This window comes from Capricornis sumatraensis, chromosome 9, assembly GCF_032405125.1.
Source record: "Capricornis sumatraensis isolate serow.1 chromosome 9, serow.2, whole genome shotgun sequence".
In the NCBI taxonomy this organism is placed as follows: domain Eukaryota; kingdom Metazoa; phylum Chordata; class Mammalia; order Artiodactyla; family Bovidae; genus Capricornis; species Capricornis sumatraensis.
Window position 1 is genome coordinate 4,824,821 of NC_091077.1, and position 22,384 is coordinate 4,847,204.

The window sequence follows — 22,384 nt, forward strand, 5'->3', positions numbered from 1 at the left end:
AGAAGTACGGGATGCCTAAGGGGCGCAGATCGAGGATGTCAGAGCCACAGAAACTGCACCACGTGCTCACCTCCTCTTGGGAGCCCTCCCAGATGACCCGGAAGGTATGGAAGGGCCCACCACCCAGATCTCTTGGGCCAAGGTCATCTGGGGGGATGAGTGTGGCAAGTGGGAGTGCCCTCTGTTAGCTGCTCCTGATACGCCCATTTTATGGGGGGACAGGGAGGGAGAAAATGGGATAGTTTTGCCTTCAGGAACTCACACTGGGGAGAGAGGCTTTATCCAGTAGGCCTCAGTTTACCTGTCAATGCCTATGAATAGAAGGACCTGAAGAACTCCCACCCAGGTGGGATGGCAGAGATGCGGTCCTGCTCCTCTCAGGCCTGGGCGTCACCCTGGGAGGTTGTCCGCTGTCCGGACTGAGGCTGGACTTGAGACGAGTGCAGTGCGGGCGCGTGAGGTGCCCTGCTCCTGCTCAGGCCAGGGGGCCAGGGGGCCACTGGAGAGGGAGCTGCTGACTGCTAGGATGCCTTGTCCTTGGGAGTCCCAACAGGAGAGTTTCATGAAGGGGCACAGGGTTCCAGTCGGCAGATGAGTTGCAAGCAAGAGGACCACGCAGCTTGGGGAGGGACCACGGAGTTTGGAGTGAGGCTAGGCCCCTGAAGGGGAGAGCTGAGGGATTGGGCCGCCCCAGGCCATCAGGCCGGACCCCAGGATGGGCTGCGTCATGCCCCCAGACCAGACCCTCAGGAGAGGGGCAGAGGCATGGCAGCAGGACCTTGAGGCCCATCCGGGCCAAGCTCCGCTGCAGGGGGTGAAGGCCATCACTGTGTAGGGCTAGGGAAGCTGGCTGGGGGTCCCCAGTGCTCTGTGACAGGCTTGGTGACCCGGAGCCCTGCACCTGTTGCTCTGAGGGTCCCAGCCCTGGAGATGCTGGCCCAGCATAGGGGCAGGGGGATGGGATGTTCAGCACATCCTTGAAGTGTGGAAACAGGTCCTAAGGACCCAGAAGGTGGGAGTATGAGGGAAGAGGGGGGAGGGGAGAGGGGAGGGGAGGGCCTGTCGGGGTCCTAGGAGGAGGGGGCTCACCACACCCCCTCCAGAACTTCAAAGCTGAAGCCCTGGGGGTGTGAGATTTGCAGGGAGCTGGGCCAAGGCGGGGGCCCTGGCAGGGTAAGGCCTCACTACCTCCGGGCCTTTAATATGGTTATTCCTCTCCTGTCTCAACTACCTGTGAACAGACCCACCAGGCCCATTTCCTCCTTCTTCAGGGCTGGCGGGAGGGGCTGTAAACTCCCCGGAGAGGTGGCTTCTAAGGCCCGCAGGCTGGCTGCCCTGTGTTCTGGCCTCCTTCTGAGCTGAGGGTAAAGGCTGGGGGTGGGGAGGCTGGCCCAGAGTTCATGGGAACGTGCTGATGTTGGCAGGTGAGGGGGGCCAGCTGGGCTCCAGAGAGGGCTCTGGATGGAGCATCCCACCTCAGCAAAAAGCAGGAGCAGAAAGGCCCAGGGGAGCCCCATCAGCCCACTTCCTCTTCCTCTGGAGGGAAACTAAGGCTCTGGGTGGGGCTTGCTCCTGGCTGGCAGAGAGTTGAGGGTTTCACCTCCTCATTCACACAGGCTCTTGCTAGCTCCCTTCGACCATTTCCTGGAGCCTCTTCTGGTGGGGTCCTGCCTCTCTCTGCCCTTGAGCCATAGAGATGGGGAGTGGGGGCCTGGTGCCTCACCTGGGGGAGAGCTGAGACCAGGTAGGCGGAACCTACCTCTGCATCAACTCCCAGGTAGCTTCCACCTTCCTTCTGGGTGGCTGGCCTCTGCTCTTAGGAAGCGGGCCGTGTCCTTGCTTCCTCCCTTGGCCTCTCACCCTTGTGGCCCTGTGGCTGTGCCTCCACTCCCTGACTAGCCCGTCTCACCTACCCTTTCATCTGTGGAGCCCCAGCACCTAGTTTTCAGCAGGTGCCAATTAGGGTCCTGCCCAGACCCTAAGAGGTGCCGCACCATTTGTACCGTCTGTGCACTGTGAATGCAGCCCACGGGCAGCTCCAGCAGCGCCTCTGTCACCCCCCCACCTCCAGGACCTGACCCCTGTGTGGGGTGTCTGATCTGGCTCTATTGACTGGTGGGCTGTGTGGGCCTGGGGTCTTTCTGCTGGTGACTCACGGCTGCAGGTGCGATTGGCCACCTGTGCTCCAGGCCAGGACACTGCCCTGTGAACTTCATCACTGTCTCCCTCTTTATAGAGCGTCTGCCTGCAGTCCATCTGACTCCAGCTGACCCCTTGAGGCCCCAGTAGGGAGTCCCTGGTGGTCAGCTACAGCTCTGGGGCAGCGGTGACCTGCCCTGAAATGGGCCTGGTGAAGGAGGCAGGGAGCCCCGAGCCAGCAAGGGCGAGTGGCTTGGGTGGGACTTTGGTATGCCAGCCTGGGAAGGTGATAATGATTTGGAGTGTGAAAGCAGAGGATTTGGGAGTCCAGAGCCCTGTGTCTCTCGGCAGTCCCCTTTAAAAATATATATTATATCTACTTATATTTATTTTTGACTGTGCTGGGTCTTTGTTGCTGCACAAGGGCTTTCTCTAGTTACAGCAAGCGGGGGCTTCTCACTGCAGCGGCTTCCCTCGTTGCAGAGCACAGGCTCTAGGGCGCGCCGGCTGCGGTAGTTGTGGTGCCCAGGCTTAGCTGCCCTGTGGCTTGTGGACTCTTCCTGGACCAGGGATTGAATCTGCCCCTTGCATTGGCAGGCAGATGCTTAACCACTGGATGACTGTGGGGAAGTCCCTGCCTCTAGTCCCTTAACCTTGCTGGACCTCTTCTGGCTCTGACTTCAGTGGCTTGGAGCCTGCAGCAAAGACCAGTGTGGCCGTTAGCGTGATGGGGGTGGTATTCCCCAGGCCCTGTCTGGAGTGATGAGGCCATGACCTCCTATCACCATGTTTCCTCTTTCCTCCCTTCCTCCCTTGAAGGGCTCCTACTCCCTCCACCAGGCAGCTCCTCAAACCCTCTCTCCCACTGCAGGGCTGTGTGGAGTGGATACTCTTGCCCATGCTGGGTCTGCACAGCCCTGGCCAGGACCCTGGCCAGCCAGCTCTGGCTCTCTGTTGGCAGAGGGTCACCCTCATTCCTTTGCTCTCAAGGATGCCATGTGGCCCTGACGTCTAGCCACGGAGCCAGCTGAACTGGGCTTCCCTCCCTCTGCTCTCAGCAGGCACAAGCCTCCTGATTATGAGGCTCCCGTCTGCCCCCAGCCCCCTCCTTTCTAGCATATGGCTCCTGCAGGGCGGCTGTGCTGCGCCTGACCTCTGAGAGGGTGGGGACTAGGCCTCCTCCCCTCAGCTCCTGCATCAGCTCTCCCCATGTCCCACCTGTCCCAGCATGCCCCTCCACCCCTGCTTTTCCTTTCTCCCTCCTTGTGGGTCTGCTTGGAAATCAGGGCAGGGCTCAGGGGCAGTGGTAGTAGTAGGGAAGAGAGCCTGGAGGGACATAGAGAGAAGCAAGGACCCTGCTCTTGGCTTGAAGAGGTGAAGGTGTGGTTTGAGGAAGCCATCCCTTCATCCCCTGGCTGCTGTAGCCTCAGTTTGCAGAAGGCTACCCAGCTCTGCATACCCTGAATACCCTGGATTGAGGGTGGGTGTAGGCAATAACCATGGGGGCGCAGCATGATGCTCCTGCCAACAGTATGCTTTGCTTGCCCTCGAGTCTCTCCCTGTTTGCCTTGGAAAGATCCCCATCCCAAGATTCTGAGCATGATTCCAGGATCTGGCCAACCATACATATAGAGACTGCTGACCCCTGCCAGTTCTTGGACACCTGAGCTATGCTCTGTGGTGGAGAGGAGGCCGGGGTCCAGGGTCAGCTCAGGCCTGAGGATGAACAGAGGCAGGAAGGAGCCCCTGAGAGTTCTTGGCTTCATACATTAGCTCTCTGCTAGCGATGGATGTCCCTCGTGACCTCCCAACTGGATTCCAGCTGCATGAGCTGTGACTTCTAATGTGGCCTTTGCAGGGGGCAGAAGGAGGTGAGGCCCAGTGAGAAGTTCCTGCCTAATTTTCAGGCTTCTTGCTGGTGAGCCTCCAATTGAGGGAACATGTCTTGCCTCCAAGTCAGACCAGGCTTCTAGAGTGCCCCATGGCAGGCTGAGAAGGGGACCCCATACAGAGTTCATGTCCCCAAGCCCAGGAAGCATGACCACGTAGCTAGTGCTCAGATGTCAACTGAGTGAGCATGTTGTGGATGTTTGGGGAAGTGGCTTTCAGCTGACTTGGTGGATGTCCTGCTGCACCCCTGACTTGCGTGGGGTCTGCCCCCCTGGGGCTGCCATGGTGCCCTGCTTGCCGCACCACACATCCCCTGCAGCAGGCAGGCCTCCTTCCCCGCTCTCTGCACTTTTCACAGGTCTGTCTCCCCCTCGACTTTGAGACCACTGGCTGTTTCCTTCCTTCTTTGGAGAGGCCATCCTTCTTCCTTCCTCTGGAATTCTGGCTCTGGAGGCCACCACAGAGCCCCCAGGAGTCTCTGAGCTAAACATGCCCACCACCACCTCCCATCGTGGCCCCTCCTAGAGGGTCATGACCAATCCAGGTCCCATGCCTTGCTGACCCACCACCAAAAATCCAGCACAATCCACAGGCTTGTTTGGTTGTTTCTTCTTCTTCTTTGTTTTTGTTCGTTTGTTCGTTTGTTTTTACTTTCCCCATTGTTTGAAACTCACAAGCTATGACTAAAAGTTTCTTTCACAGAAAGAAAAGGAAAACCACAACAACACATCTGTTTGTCTAGCTCCTGTGTATGGTGGATATAGCAGCATCGGAAATAAAATTAAAACCCACAAATGCAAAATTCAAAGCAGAGGAAGGTCGTATTCCTAGTGGGGAGTGCAGGCCCCTCCACTGTCTTTCCCCCTGCGTGGAGAGGGGGCCCTCAAGGACAGGGGCCAGGCAACATGTCACAGTACCAGAGGCCGAGGAGGAAAAGTCTTGGCACAGCAGCACATGGTGGGCAGTTCCTATGGGCATTAGTTGAGGGGTCCATCGGCCTTGCTCATTCCCAGACAGGATGGATGAGTCAGATGTGATGAGGGCCAAGTCAAGTAGCCCACTGGAGACTCCACAATGGCCGGTGGCAGGTAGGTCTGGTGTACCATAGACATAGCAGCAGGACCTGGGGGGCAGTCCTGGCCACAAGGGGCTGGGGCAGAGACCACTCCTCTGGGGTCTTTGGGTCCTCTCTCCATAGCACCAGTGTTGTATCATCCCCCGACTCCAGATCTCCCGAACAGCCCCAGGTGAGCCTCCAAGCTAGGTTATAGAGCTGAGTAGGCCCTGGGCAGCCTGAGAGTCTAGGTCCCCTTCTTGCCTTTCCCTTACAGAGGACTGTGAATAAGGGAGTTGGAGAGAGGTGCTGAGGCCAAGAGGGCGGCAACAGCAAGACTGGAACAGGAGACTTTGCTCCTTTCCTGTGGATGAGATGGGGTGCCTGTGGGAACGTCAAGACAGGGAGGCGGGAGAACCAGGCTTGGACTCTGTCAGCAGCCAAGTAGAGGGCACAGCTGACCAGGCTGCACGGTGCCTTGCTGGGGCCTGGGTGGCAGTAGAACACTTGGAAGAGGGCCTAGGTGTCCGATGCCCAGCATAGAGCAGCCGGGACAGAGTTAGGCTGCATGTTCCAGGCCCTTCCTCAGCCTACTGCCACAAGGCTCTATCTCCTGGACCCAAATCCCAGCCATTCTTGCGGTTCTGCAGGGCCTGGTTGAGAGCGTTGGCAGATATCATTGAGGGAGGAATCCTTGGAGGATATACCTCGGACCTCAGTGGGAGGGGTAAGAGGACAAGATGTTCCCCACAGGCTCTCCACAGCTCATTCTGCCAGGAGATTCTGCTTTACACAGATGAGGTCCGGAGGATGGAACCACGTGGTCTTCGGGGGACAGTAATGGCAGGCTAAATCCCCGTCCCTGGAGCCCCAACCCCAGAGAGGACCCAGGAAGGGTCCTGGGTTTCATTCCAGGACGGGGAAGAACTTTATGCCACTCAGGAGCCTCAACCCTGTCCTACCATAAAGGACCCCGCCCCGCTCCAGGAGCGCTACCTCAGAGCCCCGCCCCCGCCCCGCCCACGGGGCAGCTCTACCTCAGAGCCCCGCCCCCGCCCCGCCCACGGGGAGCGCTACCTCAGAGCCCCGCCTCCAGCCCCGCCCACGGAGGGGCCCCGCCCCCGCCAGGTGGAGCTCTAACCCGCGGGCGCCGATAGCAACGCCCTCTACTTGCAGGTGTGCACGTCGTAGACGCGCGCGCACTCCTGGCAGCTCACGTAGCAGCACCAGTGGAAGACGCAGTGGCACTTCTCCCTCCGCTGCTCGGTGCGCGCGTTGTGGCCGCGGCCGCAGCACAGCAGGTCGCAGCCGTCTATGCCGTGCGAGCTCACGTTGCAGGTGCGGTCTCGCGTGCCGAAAGATCCCGTCTCGGGGTTGGGCTCGCAGAAGTTGGGCGAGGCCTCGTAGTAGACCAGGTCGCGCTCTGTGGGCACCTTGAAGTAGGTGTAGCGTGGCCGCAGGGTCTCCACCCAGCCGCGCGACTCGCGGTGCTTCTCCACCACCATCTCTGAGGCGCTGTCATACTTATCCTTGAGGAAGTCACCAATGGCGCGGAAGTCAGGCTGCGACCACCAGCAGGTCTTCACTTCGCAGCTGCCCGAGAGCCCATGGCACTTGCACTTGAGGTGCATGTGACTGGCGATGGCCTACAGAAGCGGGCAAGCGGCGGGGTCAGGGCAGGCCCTCAACCTCCCCACCTCCCCGGAGGATGGCTGTGCTCCTTGCCTTAGTCTTCCTTCCACTCATCTGTCAAACAGCCCCTCAACCTGCTCCATAAAGCTCTGGGACTCCCAGGCGGAGCAGACACTCTCTCCCAATGCTATCCTTGATGTGGTTCCCCTGGCAGGCCCAAGATCCTGGAGGGAAGGGTCTGGGAAGCCCCCTCCTGGGCTGAGTCTACTTCCAGGCCATCTCTGTTCAGTGAAGGGGCTGTAAGGTGACATGTAAGTGCAGGGGTGGGAAAGGGAAAGGGTTCCTTCTAACTGGGGAAATCCAAGACTTTGGTCTAGAGGAGATGCGCGTGGGCTGGGTGGCAAGCCTGGGGGCTGGCCTGATGGTGAATAATGGGAATGGCTTGAGCACAGTATCTTCAGGGCCCAGGAAACTGGGTTTATTGCATCGTAGGGGAGTGCTGAGAATTATATTATGTTTCTCCTGTGGGCACCCCAGCAGCAGGATCTCTTCCCTTCTCTCTTTGGGGGAAGAAGTGGGGCTGGGGGTGAAAGGTCCTGTGATGTAATCAGAAATAGCCACCTGTGAGGTCGTGAGATGCGGCTGGCTGGTGGTCCAAACTGAGAAGTGCTGTTGAGGGCACACTACATGCTGGGTCACACGAAATCCCCATATTTCATAAAAGGATGTAAAATACCTTATTCAAAATTTTAATATTGATTGCATTACCATCATGGTAACATGTTGTTTATATTGGGCTCAATAAAATTTATTATTTAAAACAAATTTCACCTGTTTCCTTTTAAAATGTGGCTACTAGAAATTGATCTTCATGACCCAGATAATCATGATGATGTGATCACTAATCTAGAGCCAGACATCTTGGAATGTGAAGTCAAGTGGGCCTTAGAAAGCATCACTACGAACAAAGCTAGTGGAGGTGATGGAATTCCAGTTGAGGTGTTTCAAATCCTGAAAGATGATGCTGTGAAAGTGCTGCATTCAATATGCCAGCAAATTTGGAAAACTCAGCAGTGGCCACAGGACTGGAAAAGGTCAGTTTTCATTCCAATCCCAAAGAAAGGCAATGCCAAAGAATGCTCAAACTACCACACAATGGCACTCATCTCACATGCTAGTAAGGTAATGCTCAAAATTCTGCAAGCCAGGCTTCAGCAATACGTGAACCGTGAACTCCCTGATGTTCAAGCTGGTTTTAGAAAAGGCAGAGGAACCAGAGATCAAACTGCCAACATCCACTGGATCATGGAAAAAGCAAGAGAGTTCCAGAAAAACATCTATTTCTGCTTTCTTGACTAAGCCAAAGCCTTTGACTGTATGGATCACAATAAACTGTGGAAAATTCTGAGAGAGATGGGAATACCAGACCACCTAACCTGCCTCTTGAGAAATCTGTATGCAGGTCAGGAAGCAACAGTTAGAACTGGACATGGAACAACAGACTTGTTCCAAATAGGAAAAGGAGTATGTCAAGGCTGTATACTGTCACCCTGCTTATTTAACTTCTATGCAGAGTACATCATGAGAAACACTGGACTGGAAGAAACACAAGCTGGAATCAAGATTGCCAGAAGAAATATCAATAACCTCAGATATGCAGATGACACCACCCTTATGGCAGAAAGTGAAGAAGAACTAAAAAGCCTCTTGATGAAAGTGAAAGAGGAGAGTGAAAAAGTTGGCTTAAAGCTCAACACTCAGAAAACGAAGATCATGGCATCCGGTCCCATCACTTCATGGGAAATAGATGGGGAAACAGTGGAAACAGTGTCAGACTTTATATTTCTGGGCTCTAAAATCACTGCAGATGGTGACTGCAGCCATGAAATTAAAAGATGCTTACTCCTTGGAAGAAAAGTACGACCAACCTAGACAGTATATTCAAAAGCAGAGACATTACTTTGCCGACTAAGGTCCGTCTAGTCAAGGCTATGGTTTTTCCAGTAGTCATGTTTGGATGTGAGAGTTGGACTGTTAACAAGGCTGAGTGCTGAAGAATTGATGCTTTTGAACAGTGGTGTTGGAGAAGAGTCTTGAGAGTCCCTTGGACTGCAAGGAGATCCAACCAGTCCATTCTGAAGGAGATCAACCCTGGGATTTCTTTGGAAGGAATGATGCTAAAGCTGAAGCTCCAGTACTTTGGCCACCTCATGCGAAGAGTTGACTTATTGGAAAAGACTCTGATGCTGGGAGGGATTGGGGGCAGGAGGAGAAGGGGACAACCCAGGATGAGATGGCTGGATGGCATCACGGACTCGATGGACATGAGTCTGAGTGAAATCCGGGAGATGGTGATGGACAGGGAGGCCTGGCGTGCTGCGATTCATGGGGTTGCAAAGAGTCGGACACGACTGAGAGACTGAACTGAACTGAACTGAACTAGAAATTGATACATACTGTGTGGTTTTCATTACACTTCTATATTGAACAGTGCTGGTCTAAGACTTCAGGTGGGCTCTGTGTCCAGATGTTTCCTCCACCCTGTTCCCCTCTCCTTGCTGTTTCTTCAAGACTTCCTTCTCATCCTGGCACTTTTTAGGGGCATCTGTAAATTACATTCCCTCACCAAAGTCCAGTTCTGTCTAATCTCCATTTTCTTCTCTTTTGTGACCAAGCTTTTCCAAAGAGGAGCTGCCACTTCCCATCTCTGCCTTCTAAGTCTTTTGTTTTAGTTTTGCTTTTGATTAAAGTTATACATGCATATACTTTAAAGAGTCCAAGAGTTCCTAAGACTTGTTAAGAAAAACAGGAGTTCTGCTCCCACGCTCTCATTAACAGTACTTTCCTGACCTGCTAGGGGCAGCACCTGGCACCTCTGCACCTCTAATAAGATGCTTGTCTTGACCCAGGTTTGATCCCTAGGTCGGGAAGATCCCCTGGAGAAGAGAATGGCTACCCACTCTAGTATCCTTGCCTGGAGAATCCCATGGACAGAGGAATCTGGTGGGCTACAGTCCATGGGATTGCAAACAGTTGGACACAACTGAGCGGCTAACACTTTCACTTGTTACTTCTTGAGTTTTCAGTGTTTGGCCTTGTCTTATGGACCTATCACCATGGAGGTCCCATGGGGGAACCTTATGCCACAACTCTGATGCACAGTTTTTCCAAACTCCCTCCCTACTCTAAAAACTATTGCATAGTTCCAATTAGATCAAAACTTGGTGCTGACCGTGTTGAAAATGAAAGACGCTTACTTGTGTCTGATTCTTTGTGACCCCATGGACTATACAGTCCATGGAACTCTCCAGGCCAGAATACTGGAGTGGGTAGCCTTTCCCTTCTCCAGGGGACCTTCCCAACCCAGGGATCGAACACAGGTCTCTGGCATTGCAAGTGGATTCTTTACCAGCTGAGCCACCAGGGAACCTCAAGAATACTGGAGTGGGTAGCCTATCCCTTCTCCAGTGGATCTTCCCCACCCAGGAATCAAACCAGGGTCGCCTGCATTGCAGGCAGATTCTTTACCAGCTGAGCTACCAGGGAAGCTGACAGTGTTGGGGCCTTGTTAAATGTCATACTTGGTTGAGCCACATGATGTGATTGCTTTTTTTTTTTTCTACAAAATGTTTTGTTGTTGCTGTTTTTAATGTACTTACATATTCAGTCTCATACACTCTCTAGTCATGTAAATATTCTCTTCAAGACTTTCAAATACACCAGATGTTCCATGGATTTCATTTTCTTGGAGACATCTTTTTCAAAGCCCTTCTGGTAAATTTTGTGAAGTGTGCATATCTGCAAACAAATCTTTTCTACTTGAAAAGTTGAAGAGATGATTTAGCTGGGTATAAGAGCTTTGGCTTAAAATATTTCGCCCTTTCAGGATTCTGAAAGTATTGCTCTGTTTTATTCCAGCTTTCACTGTTGTTCTCAGAAGCACTGATGATATTTTGATTCCTGATCCTTTGCGTGAAATCAAACCTTTTTCTGGGAAGTTTGGAAGGCTTCTCTGTGTCATAGGCTGTGAATTTCACAATAAGCTTTCTTTTTAAATTTTTATTTTTGGCTGGGCTGGGTCTTCGTTGCTGTGAGTGGGGGCTACTCTTCATTGATGCGTGTGGACTTTTTCACTGTGGTGGCTTCTCTTGTTGTGGCTCGCAGGCTCAGTAGCCGTGGCACGTGGGCCTAGTTGTGCTGCATGTGGAATCCTCCCAGACCAGGCGTTGAACCCATGTCCCTTGCACTGGCAGGCGGACTCAACCACTGCACCACCAAGAAAGCCCTCACAATGAGCTTGGACATGGGTCTTCCCCTCTCTTGTGCTAGTCACTTACGTGGCCTGTTTGGTCATCAGCTCTGGGAAACTTCTCGTATTACTTCTTTACCAAACTTCCTCATCTTCATGTTCATTGTCTTTCTTGGACAGATCTATATTTTCTAGTTTTTCCTATTTTCCAGGTCTTTGTCTTTCTTCCTCTACTTTGTGGGAAGGCTGTCTCAACTGTCTTCCAACCTTTCTGCTGAGATTTTTTGCTGTTCTATTTTAATTTCTAAGAGCCTCCTTTCCCCCCTGAATATCCTTTTAAGTTAACAGTTTATTCCAGTTTTATGGATTCAGTGTATTAACTCTCTGGGGATAGTGATGGTTTTCTGAAGTTTTCATCTCTCTTTATAATGTCTCTTTCCCGTAAGTTTGGTTTTTGTTTATTTATTTTGGTCTTTATCGTTGTGGCTGCAGGAAGGCATCATGTTCAGTGATCCCTAACTACCTGCTGTATTTAAAAGCAGGGCACCAAAAACTTATTGGAACCTCCTGTACACAGGAGAGACTCATGTACTTGGACCCTCACTGTAGAGTGATCTGGCCACGTTGCTTTTAGGGGAAACCCCACATCAATATCTTCAAGTCTCTTCTCTTGGATTGGTCTGATTTTCAGGGGAGAATCTTCCATTCTCCTGCCTAGAGCATACAAGATTCGCTGTGGCATTAGGAGATTAAGAAGAGAGATGTGTATATAGACAGACTCCTTTCACATGGGCAGCCTCTCCCTCAGCAGTCCAGACATCTTCTGCTTTACCCTCATTAGGGAATAAGCTTCTGCCATGGCGATGGAGGGGTGTTGTCTGGATGCAAGAGGCTGGACAGAAGAGCTAGTAGGTTTAAAAGTGCTTTTAAAATAGATTTCAGCCAATCTTTCTGTTTCCAAGCCCTATATCTATCTCTGCTTCTCAAGATATTGAATACTAGAAATTCCTGGGTTGATTGCTTTTAGGACTGGCTTTAGATTAAAGCCGATCTAGTTTAAGAGCTTCTATTGGCTTAAGATTCAGCTTTCTTGACTGTACTGAGGTATTGCTTTCTGCTTTCAAAGTTTTATTGCCTCTGTCCCCTTCTGTTTTGCATGTTCTCTATAGTTTAGTATCTTAAAATCAATTCATTGTCATTTTAGTGATGTTCTAGGAGACTGCAGACAAAAATCCTTCGTATTTAGTTTGTCATTTTTTTTAACTGGAAGCTCCCATCCAGTTTTCAGGTCTACAGTTTCTTTGTGAGTCTTTCCCAAATCTATTACATTGCATTTTAGCTTTGTGAACATAAGTAAGCATATTTTTTTTTCTCGTAATCTGTGTCTAATAATTTCAGTATTGGACTCTTGTTTCCGTTTTTGTTGCTGTTCTTGTTTTGCTTTGTTTTGTTTGGCTGGTTATCACTCATTCTGTCACCAGCCCATTTAGTAGGTTATATTTGATCATGTGTTGAACATTGTGTTTGAAAAATTGTTTGTAGAAAAAAAAAAATCAGCCTATCATAAGGTTATCATTCTCCGAAAAAGATTTTTGTCTTCTTTTTCCAGGTGCATGGGAATACCAGCAATCTGGGATCACCTTAATCCAGGTTTGAGATTTTGCTAGCCTGCACATGTGCACAAGGGCTTGTCTACTTCAGGTTTTCTTTTACTCCTCAGGATCCCGCCTAAACTGAGGAATTATTTCCCAGACATTGAACCTTTGATGGTCCCTTTTAGCTCGGTGAGGCTGGTGAAAGTGCAGCTCAGCATATATACTTTTTGCACAGACCAGCAAATGACCCCTGGATAAAAGCAGCCCCAAGTACCTGGCTTGGAGGCTATAGTCGCCCTCTGAACTTTGGACTGCTAATTCCTCACTGTATGGCTAGCTATTTGACACGTAACAATTTTTTTTGGAAGTGTAGTATACATGCAAAAGTTTATATGTCATAAGCATGAAATATGACCAAATTTCGCAAATGACCAGCCTCAGAACACCAGCTCCTCGGAAACCTCCATCGTGCTCTCTTCCGGCTGTTATCTTCTTTCCTGCCAGGGCACGTATTCCAACAGCATTTCCTTGATGACTAGTGATATTGAGCACCTTTTCACACATTCACACATATTGCTCATTTCTAGATTTTCTTTTGTGAAGTGGCTTCCCATATTTTAGCCAACTTTCATTTGGGTTGTCAGTCTTTTTCTTATTACTTTGTAGAGTTCTTTTTATACTATCACTTTAATATACAGGTTGACTATATATATTGTGAATCTCTCCTCCCGTGTGGATTGCCTTTTCAGTTTCATGGTGGTGCGGTTTTATACATTTTACAACACTCTGCATTATCACATTTTTCTTTCATTATGAGGGCTTTTGGGGCCTGTTTAGGAACTCTTTGCCTACTCCAAGGTCACAAAGATATTTTCTTCTAAACATTCTCTGTTTACTCTTTCCTATTTGGAAATGGAGAATTGATTTTTAAAAATATGGTGTGAAGTAGGGGTCAAGATTAATTTTTGACCATATTGTTACCCAACTAACTGAGCATCCTTTATTGAAAAGACCACTTCCCCCTTTGCACTGCACTGTCTTCTTGCCTGTGATAAATCAGGCGACTGTATCAGGTGAGTATTCCGTACTTGTGAATGGTGCTTTTTAGTTTCATCCTACATTTGTACTTGTCTTTAGTCGGAAGATTAATGTGAGTCACCAAGTTCCCTGCTGTTGGAAATGAAAATGTTCACTCTTCAGCCCCCTGCAATGCCCCAGTTTCACTGGCCAAGGTCAGAGCCAACTGTACTGGACATTTTCCAGCCCCGACACACATCACTTCCTATCAGCAGCTCCCCCCTGACCCTCTGATCAAGTTCTTTCCAAAAAGGCTCACAAAGCTTTTTACAACTTGCTCTCTGGCAGCCTCTCCATTCCCCACATCTTTCTTTCTCTGTTCTCCATATTCGGCCTGAACTAACCCTTGTGCATTCTTTCACTGTGGGTTACCCAGAGGCTCTCCTGGCTTCCCCTCATCTCACTTCAGTTCAGTTCAGTCACTCAATCAGGTCCGACTGTTTGCGACCCCAGGGACTGCAGCATGCCAGGCTTCCCTGTCTGCGAAGGATTCTGCTTGTCTCCACCCACCGCCTCAGTTAGTAGAAGTCTTTTTTGAGACTGCAGTCTGGGTCTGACCTCTCCACTATGCCCAGATCACCTTGCGTGTGTGTGTGTGTGTGTGTGTGTGTGTGTGTGTGTGCGCGCGCGCATTTCTTCATTGGAGAACTTACCACACTGTGGTGTAGCAGCCTGGCTGTCTCCCTCCGGGAATGTGCAGGAGCAGGCCTTTCTCCCGTCCCTCCTTCCTTGTGACCTCAACATCACAGGCAGACCTGCCATCCTGTGAGAATGCCCTAGACCTCGTGGAGCAACGGGACAGCCCTGTGTTTCAGACACTCCTGGGCAGGAGGTGAGCAGACCCCCAGTCTGGCCATCAAATACATCTCTCCCATGACCCGCCACCCTGCCTCCAGCGGGCCACACGCCTCAGGGGGCCAGGGCGCACATCCTACTCAGAAAGCTTCTGTTTCCCGGAGCCCCGCAGGGGTGTGGGCTCAGGGATTTCTGCTTCACCCCCAGGACTGAAGGGGCCACAAACGTACCTGGCGCCCAGCCTCATTGTTGTGGCGGTTCATCGCGGAGCGAGCGTCTGGGCGGTTCTCCCGCGCATCTGCGAACTCCCGAGACACCATCCCGCCGAACTCGATGTCCTCGCTGCAGCCGCCCCACTTCCAGCCCTCACCGGGCGAGCCCTGATGGCGGCCGCTGCAGCCGCAGATGGCAGCGGAGCCCTCGGCGCAAGAGCGCGTCACCGCGAAGGCTACGCCGGCAGAGGCGATGGCGTGCACGAAGGCGGACTCCCGAGTAGCTGCGAAAAGAGATGACTTGCTTGGCAGCACCCGGCTTGGCTGGGAGGGGCTGGCCGTGGGGGGCGTGGCTGCCTCTTCCCAGGCTGGGCCGTGGGCACCCACAGTGGCCGTGGGGTGCTAGACTCGCAGCGCGGTAATCGGGGTACAGTGAAGGGGAGGCAGGGCTGCGGTGGGACAGGAGCGCGCGTCCCTGAGTAAGGACCCAAGGAGGGGAGAGAGCTTCCCCAAAGAAAGTATACGGAGAGTTAAGGAGCCAAGGCAAGATGCTGGGCATCACTTGTCATGGAGAACCGCGGGGATGGTTGAAACCAGAAAGTCAGATCATAACCAGTGCTGGTGAGGATGTAGAGAAATCAGAACGCTGTAGATTGCTGGCTGGAAGGAAACTGGTGCTTCCCGCTTGGAAGTCGATTTGACCGCTTCTTGAAAACATATACCTACCCTATGACCTGCTCATTCACCTCTAAAGTATTAACCCTGGAGAAAACCTGTGTCCATGCAAAGACCATGAAGCAAATGTCGCTGCAACTTTATTTGTAATAGTCCTAAACTGAGTTCTAAAGTGTCTATCAACAGGTGAATGGATGAAAAATACTGGCGTAAGGTAAATATGTCGTGGGTTACAGATGGCAACTAGAATTAATATTGTATATTTGGAAATTGTTTAGAACATAGATCTTGAAGTTCTCATCATAAGAAAAAGTCTTGTAACTGTGTGGGTAATGGATGTTAATTAAACTTATTGTGGTGATCGTGTCACAGTGTCCACAAACACTGAATCATTACGTTGTAGTTGTAGTAGTAGGTGTGTTAGTCACTCAGTCGTGTCTGACTCTCTGCAGCCCCATGGACTGTAGCCCACCAGGCTCCTCTGTCTATGGGATTTTCCAGACAAGAATACTGGGGTGGTAACAGGGGATCTTCCCGACTCAGGGATTGAATCAGGGTCTCCTGCATTACAGGCAGATTCTTTACCATCTGAGCCACCAGGGAAGCCCCTCACTATTTTGGACACCTAAACTAATTATAATGTTATATGTCAATTATATTTCAATTAAAACCTGTGGCATATTTAAGAAGTGGAATTCTACTTAGCATGCCAGGAAAGACAGCAGGGATGAATCTCAAAATAATTATGTGGATTGATTAAAAGGGAGACAAAAAGGCAGATACTCCTTCTAGCGTCCTCCTAACCCATGGTGGAGCCCTTCTGCCCAGATGTCCTTGTTGGAAGCTTCCAGCAGCCCTGCCCAGGGGGCAGCTCCTGGTTCACATGCCGCCCATTGTGCCTCTTTCACTGCCTGCACACATGTACCTTCTCCCACTTCAGACACCAGGTGCTGAGAGTCCCAGCGGAAGGACCACCTCTTCTGGAGCCGTCTGAAGGTCAGCGTCTCCGAGTGCACTCTACCCTGTGCTGGCCGCTCGTGCGTGGGTCTGGAGCTGAATGCCCCTTGGGAACTGGCAGACTGCCTCTGACCTGACATTGGAGCTTCTGGGCCCCTGAACACTGCCTTCTCCTTCTACATATGGAGGAACTGAGTCAGGGGATGTGACATTTGTTTTTAGAAGGCCAGTGGGGGGTGGCTGACGCTTAGGAAGAAAAAGCCAGTGGGGCTGAACTGGATCAGACAGGCATGTGAGGGAGTCAGCAGAGGCCTGCCTTGGAGAGGCCAGCTGCAGGGGGTTTCTGGGTGTGGGAGGCCTCGCCTCACCCTGGCAGACAGAACCCTAGAGGAGCTGGTCTCAAAGGACAGGCAGGAAGTCGGCAGAAGAAAATCAGGAGGCAGGGGTATTCTGCATGGGGGCTCACAAAGTCAGGGCCCCAGGTGGGGAGGGGCTGGGCCGGCAGGACCAAGGGGAAAAGCAGGGCATGTGGGGGACAGCCTGGACTTTGCAGAGGCTGGATCCTCAGCCAGGCTTCCCCAAATGCTATGAATGAATGCATCAATGCATCATGCCTCCTGAGTGTGTGCAAACATTTCCTCAAGGCACCAAGCCGTGATCTGCTCCAGGTGGAGGACCAGGTCCTGGGAGTACCCTGGGTCCTGTATGAACTGACAGAACTCACTCACTTCTCAAATCACCATTCCACATGTGTGTGGAGCACCTGCTGTTTGCCAAACCCTGCTGGAGAAACATCAGGGAGCAAGATAACCTCATGGAGCTTACCTGCTGATTAGCAAGAATTTTAAAATCCCAGGTAAAAAAATTGCTATGGACTGAGGAGTGAGCTGGAGAGATATAGGCACAGGACCAACCAGGGCTTTCTGTGTCTGGCAAGGGGTATGTGCCCCACTTTCTCCCTGGGCAGAGGCCCCACCGCAGGCCTGGACCGTGCAAAGCTCGAAATGGCTACAGGAGAGTCATCCCAGGGGGCTGCTACCTCCTCACCCCACATCAATGCTCAGGAGGCTTTTTTCCTGGGAGGGGGATGGAGAGGGGGCTCCACCCTGGGGAGCAAGCAGAGGTTTGGGGTTGCACCGCACACTTCCTCCAACTGCATGGTCTTACCTGCTCCCAGGTTTGCAGCCAAGGATATGTGTCCCAAAACTCAGGCAGCAGAGTCGGGGAAGTGGTAAGATAGGGTTCCAGCCAGCAGTGTGCACACACTCAGACTGAGCCACACAGCTTTGTACACATACACACACACACCTGCCACTGAGAAAAGCACATTTACTCCTATACTAGGAACACACAGAGTGGGATGTGTCTGAGAAAGCGCCCTAGGCACCAGCCTCTTGATAACTGCAAGGCTCCACTGAGCTTTTGGTGACTTCTTTCTATGGATTTGCCAACACTTCTGGATGGTCCTCTGCAGATCCCAGCCAACCTATGTACTCCTCATGCTTTCCCCAGAGCAGGCCTGGACACCTGCTTCTTTCTGGAAACTCCCGGATGGCAAGCACCCAGTCACAAACCCAGAAGGACTCCCCATTTCTCCCCCATCAGCCTCCCACTGACAGCTTGGTTGGGATCTTCCCAGGTCTGAAGGCTGCTCTGGCCTCCTGAAATGGCCGTGGCCCATCTCGCCTCTCCTTGTTCTCAACCGTGAGTCCAGACCTTAGAATCTCCCACTTGCACCAGAAGAGGATCCTAACTGGGACAGGCAGCTCCAGCTTCCAGCTTCCCCCCACCCCACCCACACATATAGACACTCTCACCTCATACCCATATATGCATGCACACACAGACACACACATATATGCACACTCGCACAAGTATGTACACCCCCCGATATATAGTGTAGGAGGAATGCTTTGTCAGAGCCCAGCTGGCCCTGCCAAGCCCCTTCTCCAGTCCTTGCCACTGTGTCCTTGCTTGACTCACACACAGGCTGACTCTGCTCTACCTGCTACCCTCTCAGCCCTGATCACCACTCCCTGGCCTCCAGCCACACTCAGCCCTCGTCCTTCCCTTGGGTTCTTTCCAGCTGCTTCTCTGCTGCTGTGCGTCTGCTGTGTCCCCATCCCTGCTCTTTGGAGATCCGAGGATGCAGTCTGGGCTCAGTCCACACCTGGCCCTGGAGCCCTAGGGCTCCCCAAGGACTTCAGGAGGACCGTCTCACACCCATTCTGCCTGAAAGCTCCCTAAAGTGGGGGCTGTGTCGTGTTCACCTTTTGTTTCTAATCTGTAGCCCCACGCCTGCCCCACAGATGGTTATTGGTGAGCAATGGACTGGTCAGAGGGGAAGGCAGAGGCCCTGGGCTGGGACAAGGAGTCCAGGAGGGTCTGAGCACACCTGGACAGGCCCACCCCAGGGGACCTGGCTCTCCGCCCCTCCCTGCTCAGCTTGTCCTGGAACAAATTCAGGACAGCTTGCCTCACTGTCCTCTTTCCCAGACATCAGCCAGGCCTCTGAAGACACGAAGCCCCCGTCCTGTTATCCTTTTATAATAAACCTGATTAGTTTCAGGGCGGCCTGGAGCCACTTCCTGCTGACTCAAGGCACACATGACATGGCCACAGACCCCCTTCCTTCCTGAGCTTCCACTCAGCAGAGCTCCCACCCTTATTTTGTCTTCTCAAGGACTCAGGTTGTCCCTCACCTCCAACTCTTTGGAGGCTGGGCTAACCTGATTCTCACCCCTCCAGGGTCCTGGTCGGGTGTCTCCCCTCCCGCCCACGCAGTGACTCTGGGTTAGGGGCTGTGAGCTGGAGGTCTGGGGGTTCCTAACCACCCCTCCCAGGGCAGGGTAGAGCCAGTATGTCCTGGGCATTCCTGAAACCCACTGCATACAGCCTGATGCCTCCCCTACCATGCACTCTTTGGTGGCCCTTCTCAAGGCTCAGAGTCTCTGAGTCCTAAATACGGTCCCCCAGGTCCCTCTGAGCCTGTCCCCAGAGGGCCCAGGCGAGCCCCTGTAGGGGGATCCTGCCTCCTGTCTCTGCCTCTGCTCTGCACCCTAAACTAGCCCCTGTTCACCTCCCCTCTCCAGCTACTGAGATTAGGGGAGAGAAAGCGGGCCTGGGGCTTTGCCCTGCCCTGCACAGGGCTTGGAGATCTCTGCTTATCAAGCTCAGGCAAACAGTCCAGGGCTTCCAGACAACTTGAGGGGAAGGTTGTGCGGGGATTGGGAGGGGGTGTTCCCCCTTGAACTTAGAGGAAAAAACTCATTCCTGCCCTGCTCTGTCACCAACTAGCTATGTGAGTGAGCCTGCACACTTCTCTTTCCTCTGGGTACCTCAGTTTCCTTTTCTGTCAAATGAGCAGAGGGGCTCCTCACAAATAAAGATCTGGGGACCAAGGACACCTTGGAGCTGGCCTTCAAATCGCTCATGAGGAAAAGAAGTCTTACGAAGACCATAAGCCAAAAGAAAAAAAAAGATAAGATGGTTCTTTCTGGCAAAGAAAATCCATTTAAAATTAAAGACACAGGTCTTTAAGCAGTTACCAGAGAAGCTGATCAGTCACAAAGAGAAAACTTGAAACTTTGCATTGGGAAACTATGACAGGTCCCTCCTCACCAGAGAAATCGGGGTTGCTGTCACCAGCAACGGGACAGAAAGCAGATGGATGGATGCCATGTGCCTCCTAGGACGATGTCCCAAGGAAGTTCCACCCTATTTGAGGCATTTTAAAGATCTAATCATCAGGAAACATCAGACACCCCCAAAGACCTAACCAAATTCCTCCTGGTTTCAAGGACATGAAGGGCAAGGGCTGGGCTGAGGAGCCCATGGACCTGGGATGGGATCCTGGACAGATAAGGGACATTAGTGGAGAACTGGATGAAATCTGGGTAAAGCCTAGAGTTTAGTTAGTAGTGACGGATCTTGGTTTTGATGGATCTAGCTGGATTTGTGTCATGTCAGCAATGGGGAGGCCTGGGAAGAGATCTGGATTCCTGCAATGTTTCTGTAAGTCTACACAATTATTTCCAAAGGAAAAGTTAAAACACATTCTGATGCTGTGCATCAGACCCCTAGAAGGCCCAGATGCCATCCCATAGCTGCGGGGCTTTTAACCCAGGAAACCATAGGTAAGCTTTAGGGTGTTCATTGCTGTTCATTGTTCTAGTTGCTCAGTCGTGTCCGACTCCTTTGTGACCTCATGGACTGTAGCCTGCCAAGCTCCTCTGTCTATGGGATTCTCCAAGCAAGCACACTGGAGTGGGTTGCCATTTCCTTCTTCAGGGGATCTTCTCGACCCAGGGATCAAACCTGAGTCTTCTGCTTTGGCAGACAGGTTCTATACCGCTGAGCCACCAGGAAAGCCCACGTGTTCATTTACTCTACCCCTAAAATGAGGTTTATTGTAGACTTACAGAAGTCTTTCAACCTAAACTTCTTGTCAATATGTAACAGTAACAGACCAACAAAGTCCAGAACATAACCCTCCCCAAATCATGAGCTGAATTCCAGGGCATGCCTGAAAACTTGTGTGTTTTTCTGGATAGATTGTTTTTTTTTTTTTTTTTTTTTAATCAAATTTCCACAGAGGTTTGAACCAAGAAAGTCATGACCTTCTGGAGTAGTCTCGGCTTAGAGAGGAAGAGGCACAGGGCTCTCCTGTGGTCATGGGCTGGGAGGGTACAGCAGCAACTCCAGTTACAGCAACATTTTAGCCACTAAGAGCAGACACACACAGATAGGGAGAGAGAACCATTCTGCCTGTGGGTAGAGGAATTGCTTCTTGGAGATGAGACTGGAAATATCCCCGTCACCAGCAAAATGCTTTCTTTTGAATGGGCTATGGCAGGTCAAGAGAGAAGGAAGGGACGCAGCCTATAAGAGGGGTGCGTTGCTAGAACAGAGCCTACGTGAGCTGTTAGGGTTTCTCAAGCCTGCTCTGTGCCAGCTCAGGACTCTCACACTGCAATCTCAGATTGGGAAAAGGAAGAAGTAAGGGAATCTCCTAAAAGAGTCTTTTTGTAAGACAGTGTCTTCCATCAAGAAAACCATCTTCCCCAGAAGCTTGATATTTTTTCACTGTTGTTCAGTAGCCCAGTTGTGTGCCAACTCTTTGCAACCCCATGTACTGCAGCACGTCAGCACCACCCCCCCACCCCCACCCCCGTCCCTCACCATCTCCTGAAGTTTGTCCAAGTTCATGGCCATTGCATCGGTGATGCCATCCAGCCATCTCATTCTCTGACGCCCTCTTCTCCTTCTGTCCTCAATCTTTCCCAGCATCAGGGGCTTTTCCAATGAGTCAGCTATTTGCATCTGATGACCAAAATACTGGAGCTTCAGCATCTAACGAGTATTCAGGCTTGATTTCTCTTAAGATTGACTGGTTTGGTCTCCTTGCTGTTCAAGGGACTCTTGGGAGTCTTCTCTAGCACCACAGTTTGAAGGCACCAATTATTTGGTGCTCTGCCTTCTTTATGGTCCAGCTCTCACAACTGTATGTGACCATTGGAAAGACCATAGCCTTGACTGTATGGACCTTTGTGGGCAGAGTAATGTCTCTGCTTTCCAACACATTGTCTAAGTTTGTTATAGCTCTCCTGCCAAGAAGTGATCATCTTCTGATTTCACGGCTGCAGCCACCATCCTCAGTGATTTTAGACCCAAGAATAGGAAATATGTCACTACTTCCACCTTTTCCCCTTCTATTTGCTGTTAAGTGATAGGGCCGGATGCCATGATCTTAGTTTTTTAATATTTAGCTTTAAGCTGGCCTTTTTTCTCTCTTCCTTCACCTCATCAAGAGGCTTTTTGTTCCTAATTGCTAATAATTGTTTCATTAGCAATTATTTATTCAGTTCATTCAAAGGATCGATGAGCTACGCTTTTTTCATTTATCCACAATCCATCCATCCAGAATCAACCCATCCATCCGTCTATTCATCTACCATCCCTCCACCACCTATACATCCATCCATCCATCATTCATCCATCCATTCATTCGCCACCCATCATCCATCTATCAATACAGTCATCCACCCTTCTAGGACCCGAGAGTCTATAATGAGCCATACACTAGGCTCACAACTAGATATACAAGATA

General features: G+C 51.4%; 1 protein-coding gene across 1 annotated transcript in view; it reads right to left on the reverse strand.

Moving 5' to 3' along the window:
• Window positions 1–6,249: 6,249 nt before the first annotated feature.
• The window catches only part of WNT3A (Wnt family member 3A), a 73,796-nt gene continuing 57,661 nt past the window's right edge, over window positions 6,250–22,384 (reverse strand). Inside the window, exons 3-4 of the mRNA XM_068979701.1 lie at window positions 14,662–14,927; window positions 6,250–6,729 (exon numbers count right to left, since the gene is read on the reverse strand). Of these exons, the coding sequence (XP_068835802.1) occupies window positions 6,250–6,729; window positions 14,662–14,927 (746 nt within the window). The remainder of the gene's footprint in view (window positions 6,730–14,661; window positions 14,928–22,384) is intronic.